The 10,050-nt window shown below is 44.7% G+C and overlaps 1 protein-coding gene across 1 annotated transcript; it reads left to right on the top strand.

Annotated features, from left to right (window-relative positions):
• Positions 1–2,333: 2,333 nt before the first annotated feature.
• LOC115077803 (olfactory receptor 1019-like) lies at positions 2,334–3,260 on the top strand. Its single transcript, XM_029580088.1, has one exon. The coding sequence runs from the start codon at positions 2,334–2,336 to the stop codon at positions 3,258–3,260; it is 927 nt and encodes a 308-aa protein (XP_029435948.1).
• Positions 3,261–10,050: the final 6,790 nt, after the last annotated feature.

The following is a 10,050-nucleotide window of genomic DNA, read 5'->3' as shown; positions in this document are numbered from 1 at the left end:
TCAGGGGCTCCCCACCACATGACATCAATACCTCCGGGTATTTAAGCCTCCGCTACACTACCTACAGATGAGTTAGCAAGGACTTCAGTTAAGCTACTCTGACCGCTCTAATCTGCTCACTTAGACGCCTCACTTCCCTCTGGGGTATATTCTCCTCACGAAGTTCTAGGTACCCGCTCCTCAGGGGCCTCTCACTTCCAACTACCCTTCGGGGTTTCTACTAACAGATAACTGCTCCTTGGGAGTCTTTCTTTCTTCTTTTACAGGACCTTCTGTACTTTCAGGTACTCGCTCCTTGAGGGTCTACTAGTTCAGAATATCCTGCACCTCGGACCTCAGGTCTCACCTTCATCTACTATCAGGAAGATGACTACACTCCACTTCAGTGAGTACCTCTATGATCCAGCTCTCCAACTCAACCCACCTGGCTCGGCTTATCCTGCACCGTGGGTCCCTGTCTACCTGGAACTCCTGGGTGAAATCTTCACATCTGAGACTGTCTGAACGTATTGGCACCTTGCTGGACTACAGTGCCTTTCCTTCCTGCCTCATACTATCTATCTACAGCAGTACAATAAAGCTTTCCATCTATATGTGTCTGCCCTCTGAGTCTAGCCTTTCGCTGTGGTTCCCCACGGGGCCCCTCCCCATGGGAGGAGTCATCTCCACTGCGACCAAGGGTCCACACTATGCCACAAACACAACAAGTTCCCTCGTTGCTAAATCCGCTACGTACTTGGACTTCTTGTTCCTGTGGCATTTGAACGCTCTGGGTACCCGCTCCTCAGGGGCCCTTCCCGCGTTCCTGGCTATCTGCTCCTCGGAGGGCCTTCCATCTTGGACTACTACTTGTCCCGCTTCCTGGGACACTCTACTGGATTTACCTCATGTAACTTTCATCAGACTGCAATGTTTCATGCCTTACTGAAGACCAGCTGTGGTGTACCCCGTGCCTCGGGCACTACTGCATCTCTTCAGTAGAGGTCACTCTATCAACCCTGCGCTGCAGGTCTTCTTCACACCATCTCCTGGACCACTCCAGAATCCTTCACCTCTGACTCATCATCATCACTATGATACCCTCGGTGTACCCTGCTCTGCGGGCCGCTACCAGATCTGCTCATATCTATTCTTTACTACAGCTCCCGCTCCACGGGCTCTGCTCATCCTTTCTCCATAATAAAGTCTCTACCTTACAACTGTGTCCTACACTACTGAGACCACGCCTACTGATGGTGAGGCTCACAGGGCTCCTCCCTGTGGGCAGTGATACCTCTCATCTTGGCTCAGGGGTCACTTTCATACAAATTCATAACAGAAAAATTTCATAATGTCTCTGTTTCGCTCCATGGTGAGACCACACCTTGGGTGATGTGTACAATTCTCGTTGCCATATCTCAAAAAAGATATAGTTGTGATGGAGAAGATACAGAGAATGGTGACTGAAATGATGAATGGGATGGAAAGGCTCCCCTATGAGGAAAGACTAGAGGGGTTGGGGCTGGTCAGCTTCGAGAACAGATGGTTGAGAGGGGATATGATAGAGGTCTTTAAAATCATGAGAGGTCTAGAATGGCTAAATGTGAATCAGGATCAGGGGGCACTCCATGAAGTTAGCATGTAGCACATTTAAAACCAATTGGAGAAAATTATTTTTCACTCAACACACAATTAAGCTCTGGAATTTGTTGCCAGGAGATGTGGTTAGTGCAGTTAGTGTATCTGGGTTTAAAAAATGTTTGGATAAATTCATGGAGGAGAAGTCCAATGTTTGTTATTAATCAAGCTGACTTAGAAAATAGCCACTGCTATTACTGGCATCAGTATCATGGGATCTACTTAGTGTTTGGGTATTTCCCAGGTACTTGTAGCCTGGATTGACCACTGCTGGAAACAGGATGCTGGGCTTGATGAACCCTTGGTGTGACCCATTATGGCAATTTTTTATGTTCTTATGGTGACATATAAGGAGTAGAGAGCTACACAAAAGTTCCCAGAATCCAAAAAGTCAAATTTCATAGACAGTGCAAACGTTCAGGGCAACTAATGGCCCCAATTGAATTTCAGTATTTGGGGAAAGGGGGAGCTGGCTAAAATAGCATTTGGAATTCTTCCAAAGTCCCATACAATTCATCTTCTCAAGTATTACCCAAATGTGGGGAGTCTGAGGAAGGCCAAACCAGATTCACTCCTGATTTCTACTCAAATACTAAAGTTACAATGAAGGTTTCAGGTAGCAGCAGACTTCATAACTTCACGCATCCTCTCCATGAAATGAGCTGGATTTCTAATCATATCTTTCTCTCATCCCTTTCCTCTCCTCCCAGAACTCAATGGAAGAGGAAAATCTCACTACAGTGACAGAATTCATCATTCTGGGGTTTCCTGAATATCCACATCTACAAATCCCCCTTTTCCTTATATTTTTACTGATTTACTTGCTCATCCTGATAGGGAACATCACTATTATAGCCCTGACGTGCCTGGACCCTCGCCTGCACACCCCCATGTACTTTTTCCTCTGTAACTTGTCCTTCCTCGATATCTCTTACACTTCAGTCACTCTCCCCAAACTGCTGGATATCTTCTTAAGGAAGAGGCAGATAATTTCTCTACAAGGATGTCTTATGCAGATGTATTTTTTTCTCTGTTTTTCATATGTAGAATTTGTTATTATTTCTGTCATGGCTTTTGACCGCTATGTCGCAGTATGTCACCCTTTGCACTATGGTGTGATTATGAATCAGAGACTCTGTGTGCTGATGGCCAGTGGGTCATGGGTCCTTGGATTTCTGGAACCAGTGACACACACTTTTCTTCTATCTCATCTCTCTTATTGTGGCTCTAATGAGATTAACCATTTCTTCTGTGACCTCTCAGCACTGCTAAAACTTTCCTGCACCAGCACCTCATCCATTGACTGTGCAACATACATTGTGGGTGGCTTTGCGGCACTACCCTGCTTTATCACAACTCTGATATCTTACATCTACATCATCTCCACCATTCTGAGAATCCGTTCCACAGAGGGGAGACGCAAAGCCTTCTCCACATGCTCCTCCCACCTCACGGTCGTTATTCTCTTCTATGGGACTATGCTCTCTTTGTATATGAGACCAACGTCCATGCAGTCATTGGATCAAAACAAGCTCATTGCTGTGCTTTATAATGTTTTAATTCCCATGTTTAACCCCATGATTTACAGCCTGAAAAACAGAGAGGTAAAAGCAGCTATGAGAAAAGTTTTCAAAAGAAAATAAATCTTGCTATTTAACAGAACATCATTTTCCCTTGGTTAACTAGCATTGGGAAAAAACCTAAAGTAGCCACTACATATCAAATATTGTTTTTTTAAAAGAAATATTTGGAGCAGCATTTTCCCTGGTACCTCATATTCTGTACTCCTATTTCTATGATGATGACAGTTTCTTTTTACACGTTTTAATTATAACGCAGGTCATGTATGTTTATACTTAGTGTCTGATGATTTATGGTTTTGTACATTTATTAGATTATAAATGTTTTTGATGTTCCTAAACCCAAACATTGGATAACATGTAAAAAATCCTTTCTAATAAAATCTATAAATCAATAAATGAATGGGAACACATGTTTATTTATTTATTTATTTATTTTATTTATTTATTTACTTTTATATACCAGTGTTCGATTTTACATATCACATCGGTTTACATTTAAACAAAATTTGCAGGAACTTATGCGTTACCTTTGTCAAATTCATTAAACATTTAAATATGGGGATTGTTAACAAGGGATATAAAAGAACATGGGGAATGGCTAACACTACGGGATGCACGAAGGGATGCACAAAGGGGAGTGCCCCTTCAGCGCGCGACGCCTGGTGTTCTGGCGCCGTTTAACGTTCGTCACAGTCCTCAGTGACATCAGAGAGGGCGGGTCTCCCAATCAAGGATCACACACCGCCCCTCCCCTCTCAGTTCCAGATGGATTCTTTCACTTTTTTTTCTTTCTTTCTGTTTAATAAAAGAAAGTGCAGGCAGGTGTCTGATTAACCTATTGTATCAATACCTCGTGTATTTCATTATTGATTAATGATTTTTAGATGAGCCTGCAGTCTGAGATGATATGATTAGGAGGGTGATACCATTAATGTCTATGAAGGTGAATTATGTGGTTAGGAGGGGGTTAGTGGGATACCATTGTAGTCTATGTAGATAAATGATGTGGTTAGGAGGGTGAAGTCATTGAAGTCTAAGGGGTTGAATGCTGTGGTCAGCAAGGAGATACCATTGAAGTCTGTGGGGGTGAATACTGTGGTTAGAAGGGTGATACCATTGTAGACTATGTAGGTGAATGATGTGGTTGGGAGGGAGATATCATTGTAGTCTGTGAAGGTGAATGATGGGGTTAGGAGAGTGATACCATTGTAGTCTGTGAAGGTGAATGATGGGGTTAGGAGGGTGATACCATTGTAGTCTATGAAGGGGAATGATGGGGTTAGGAGCGTAACACCATTAAAGTCTATGAAGATGAATAAAGGGGTTAGGAGGGTGATACCATTAAAGTCTATGAAGGTGAATGATGGGGTTAGGAGAGTGATACCATTGTAGTCTATGAAGGTGAATGATGGGATTAGGAAGGTGATACTATTAAGGTCTATGAAGGTGAATGGTGGGGTTAGGAGGGTGATACCATTAAAGTCTATGAAGGTGAATGATGTGGTTAGGAGGGTAAAAGCATTGTAGTCTATATAGGTGAATGATGTGGTTGGGAGAGAGATACCATTGTAGTCTATGTAGGTGAATGATGTGGATAGGAGGGGGATACCATTGAAGTCTCTGGAGGTGACTGATGGGGTTAGGAGGGTGATATCATTAAAGTCTATGAAGGTGATGTTGTGACCATTGCTGCTCGATATCTCTGCTCCACCCACCTTACCACTTTGGCGACTCCCTCTGGGGTTGATGGAAGGCTGGCTGCTGCGGTGTCTCCCTGCCTTTCTCCTCCGACGTACCCGGGCCGACTCAACGCTGCAATTTGCCATGTTGACCAGATGCCTAGGGGCACACGCACGCAGCCCAACTGAAGTACTGGCAGTGACGAGAACCTCAGGGGAGTCCCCCTGAGATGACATCATCCGCTCCATATATTTAAGGTCTTTGAATTTCCTAACAAGATGAGTTAGCAAGGGTTTCACTACCGAAGGTTTACCTAGCTTCCTCCAGGTTGGGATGGGATTCACTCTTCGCAAACCTAGCTACTCTGCCTCTTTGGACTTTAATAGAGGTACCCGCTCCTCAGGGGCCTCGCTCTCTCTTTTACTTTCAGATCGCAATCCGGAACCGGTACTCGCTCCTCGAGGGCCCATGTCCCGGACCTGATACTGAATACCACTTCTGCTAAGAAGTTATCGCTGCCTACAACATCAGTGAGTTTCCATCTCTCTCTCAGAGTTTTCCCTGGAACCAGGTACTCGCTCCTCGAGGGCCTACTTCATTCCAACTCCTGGGCTGCTTCAAGATACTATTGTGTGAGTGTTATCATCAAGGACCTGTTCCTGAACTCTGCATATCCCGCCTACTCACTTACAGCTCAGCCACCTTGGGATCGCTGTTGCAGTACTTGAGGGATTACAGCCCAGCCAGGCACTACCAGTTCACTACTGCCAACTCTTGTGGCTCAATATACTGTCTAATAAAAGAACTAGTGTATTTTGTCTCCTACACTAAGCCTGACCAGTGGTCACTCTCGGGATCTTCCACTGGGTGCCACTGGTCCAAGGATCCACCCACTAATATACCAAATACTATGAGATTGCTAACTTCCAGCACTCTGACACTAACAGGGGAATGATATGGTTAGGAGGGGGATACCATTGAAGTCTATGTAGGTGAATGACGTGGTTAGGAGGGTGATACTATTGAAGACTATGGGGGTGAATGCTGTGGTTAGGAGGGAGATACCTTTGAAGTCTATGGGGGTGAATGATGTGGTTAGGAGGGAGATACCTTTGAAGTCTATGAAGTTGATTAACATGGTTATTAATTCCTTTAAATGTTACTTATGTTCTGCTTTATCTGGTAACCTATTCTTTGATGTCTGTGTAGGTGAATGACTGGATTATGAGAGTGATGCCATTGAAATCTATAAAAGTCTATGAAGGTGAATGATGGGGTTAGGAGGGTGATACCATTGAAGTCTATGGGGGTGAATACTGTGGTTGGGAGGGAAATACCATTGTAGTCTATGTAGGTGAATGATAAGGTTGGGAGGGTGATACCATTGAAGTCTATGAAGGTGAATGATTGGGTTAGGATGGTGATACCATTAAATTCTATGAAAGTGAATGATGGGGTTAGGATAGTGATAACATTGTAGTCTATGAAGGTGAATGTTGGGGTTAGGAGGGTGATACCATTAAAGTCTATGAAGGTGAATGTTGGGGTTAGGAGGGTGATACCATTAAAGTCTATGAAGATGAATGATGGGGTTAGGAAGGTGATACCATTAAAGTCTATGAAGATGAATAATTGGGTTAGGAGGGTGATACAATTAAAGTCTATGGAGGTGAATGATGGGGTTAGGAGGGAGATACCATTAAAGTCTATGAAGGTGAATGATGTGGATAGGAGGGGGATACCATTGAAGTCTATGAATGACGTGGTTAGAAGGGTGATACTTTTGAAGTCTATTGGGGTGAATGATGTGGTTAGGAGGGAGATACCTTTGAAGTCTATGAAGTTGATTAGCATGGTTATTAATTCCTTTAAATATTACTTATGTTCTGCTTTATCCAGTAACCTATTCTTTGACGTCTGTGGAGGTGAATGACTGGTTTATGAGAGTGATGCCATTGAAATCTATAAAATTGAATGATACATTTTTAAAACGATAAGACAGGTATACACAAATGTAACCTTTTAAAGTATTTGATGCAAGAAATGTCCAGGTCTGAAATGAGAAAAACAAGATTTGTATGAGCAATGGAATGGAACATGTTGGAGGTATCTCTCTGAACAAACAAAGCATTGCAAAGGAAGCAGAGCTTAGCAGCCAGAGCCCTGAATCTTATTCCTGTACACCTTCTCCTACTTTTTTTTTTAACTTTTTTTTAATTTTTATATATGGCTATATGGAGCTTTATTAAATTAAATGACTACTCCATCTGCTCACAATCTCTACAGTGGGCATAGTGATGGAAGGATCTCAGGAATTAACTCCTGCATGGTCCATATTTAATCCTAAAACTCTTCTTATGAAAGTTTGATTTTTCCATCAAGCCCTCACTGACCCTTAAACCACTCTGCAGGGGTAGATAGATACTTAATTGCATCACAATAATGCTGTCATATGTTACTGTCTGTTATTAAGAGAATATAGAGCAGGTTAGTTTGTTTTAGTGTTGTTTTCACATAGAAAGGACATAAATCACAGGCACAAATGTCCTTCAAAGCATAGCCAAAGAGGTGCAGATGAAGGCTGTCTGCTTGGACCTGCTCCCCAAGAGCTTATAGTGAAATGGGAGACATCCCTGACAGGGGAATTACATAGGAAGGTGAGTGCAGTGCAGGGGTGGGAGACAGCCCTGACAGGGGAATTACATAGGAAGGTGATTGCAGTGCAGAGGTGGGAGACAGCCCTGACAGGGGAATTACATAGGAAGGTGAGTGCAGTGCAGGGGTGGGAGACAGCCCTGACAGGGGAATTACATAGGAAGGTGATTGCAGTGCAGAGGTGGGAGACAGCCCTGACAGGGGAATTACATAGGAAGGTGAGTGCAGTGCAGGGGTGGGAGACAGCCCTGACAGGGGAATTACATAGGAAGGTGAGTGCAGTGCAGGGGTGGGAGACAGCCCTGACAGGAGAATTTCATAGGAAGGGGAGTGCAGTGCAGGGGTGGGAGACAGCCCTGACAGGGGAATTACATAGGAAGGGGAGTGCAGTGCAGGGGTGGGCTGTCTGTGTTATGGGAAGGCAGAAGGGTCAACGTGGGACAGGTTCTCAGGAGATAAGTGGGGCTTAAGGCAGGAACTGGAGGTGGAGACAGATTAAGAGAGGGAGAGACAAAATGAGGAGCAGAATGTGATAAAGCACGGAGGAAGGAATGTAAAAAAGTATGAGAGAAGACAGCCTGTGTGACACCTGAGCTGTATGCAGCAGCCAACTGGGGACATAGTAAAAGATGGGAGTTAAGATGTAAGATAGGACATTGCAGTGAGTGGTCTCACGGAAAGTGTGAGGAGATTATAATCTTGATATGGGAACACACTAAGTGTAATACAAATATACACAAAGGTTTCCTGAGCCCTGAGAAACCTGACCATGTGCAACATCCATCAAAGCCTTTCATTGGCAATTGCCTCTAATGAATTTCTGTAATTGAGGGAAATGGGTTTTAATCTCAATAAGCCCCATGCAATCCATATATTTGTCAATTATCCAAGGTAAAGGCTGAGGCAATAAGGTTCATAGAGCTTTACACACCCTTTATTCCGCAGATGTGCGCAAACCTTACTGCCAGTGCAACAAGTTTTGCTCACAAAAATGTGAGCATAAAACTCTGGCTATTGCTTAGCAGTCTCACATGGAAATCCCATGCAAATGAAATTCATAGCTATTATCCCTTCCCCTGTGCAGAGAGATGCACAAGTTTTACTTCTGATGTCTTAATGCTGGAAATGTAACTCCTGGTCAGAGGTGAACTGATGTTAGCTCACTTCCATCTCTGACCAGGGTTTACATTTCCAAACCTGTGAATTATTAATTTGGAAATCAGGTTGTGAGTGCATCACAGACGTTTCCCGTCGATAGCAGGGCTGAATTAGCCATGCTGTCATGGGATCTGTCAATCAGGCCCGGGAGGCGGAGCTTGTCAAAGCAGAGAACAGAGCTTTGCTCTCTGCGGCTGCGCGTGTGCAGAGCAAATTGCATAAAGCACTGGTTTATAAACCCTCTTCAGTTCTTGGAGTCACCGTTGAAACGCGGGGGTGCTGGAAGCTCCAACAAGGCTTGTGGTGATGATATAGGTAACTGTGGAGGAGGGGGAGCTGAGTCCTTAAAAAAAGGTGTCGACTTGAGCATGGAGATGATCCATGGAAGAGGCCAATGCCTCAAGGAACTGCTGCTGTTCTTGCACCTTGGCAGACAGGCCTGGGATGGCCTGGAGGGCACGCGGCTCCACCAAATCCATGGCCTTTGCAACCTGATGCATTGGAGGTGGATCCTTGGGCTGAGGTGGTGTTGATGCAACCCGCAGGCAAGGGCCTACGGGTACCCACCATCAGCAGGTGGACTGGGCTTAAACAAGAGGCCACTGGACCTTCACCTACACCAGCCCATGTTCCCCTCGGATTGAGCCTTTGGGTGCCGGAGCCAGCAGGACTTAGGCGGGCCTCGAGAAAGACGAGAGGTATCTGGTGGTTCAGCCCAGAGACAGCAGTCACTAGGTAGCATAGTTCTATTTCAGACGGGATCTGTAGAGGAACCCAGGCACCAAGGAATGAAGAGAGACTGAAGGTGCCTGAGCAAAGGAAGGCCGGAGGCTTAGCAATAAATGTCCAAAGGATAGACGCAAAAGTGTCAGTGTGCAGCAAGAGTCAAAGTTAGTTGCAGTGATGGTTGTAGCGGACCAACAAGGACCTCTGTAGATGTCCAGTGGATAGACATTTATTTATTTATTTATTTTTAATTTTTCTATACTGAAGTTCCTGTAAGAATACAAATCACACCGGTTTAATAGAGATGTAGGCATCCAGCAGGAGGCAAAGCTGGCGGCAATGAAGGTTGTACCAAGCAAATGAGGAACTCTGTGGATGTCCAATGGATGGATGTAGAGACGTAGGCATCCAGCAGGAATCAGAGCTGGTGGCAATGAAGGCTGGAGCAAGCAGACAAGGAACTCTGAACTCAGAAAAGTCTATAGCATAGTCATACATAGCAAATGGCAGGACATGGAGAAGACAGGTGTGGTCAGGCGAGGCAATGATCAAGGCAAGGAGAAGGCAGGCATGGTCAGGCAAGGCAGGGGTCAAGGCACGGAGAAGGCAGGCATGGTCAGACGAGGCAGAG

This window comes from Rhinatrema bivittatum, chromosome 16 (assembly GCF_901001135.1).
Source record: "Rhinatrema bivittatum chromosome 16, aRhiBiv1.1, whole genome shotgun sequence".
Lineage (NCBI taxonomy): Eukaryota > Metazoa > Chordata > Amphibia > Gymnophiona > Rhinatrematidae > Rhinatrema > Rhinatrema bivittatum.
Note: the sequence above shows the minus strand (reverse complement) of the source record. Positions and strands in the feature narration are given on the sequence as shown.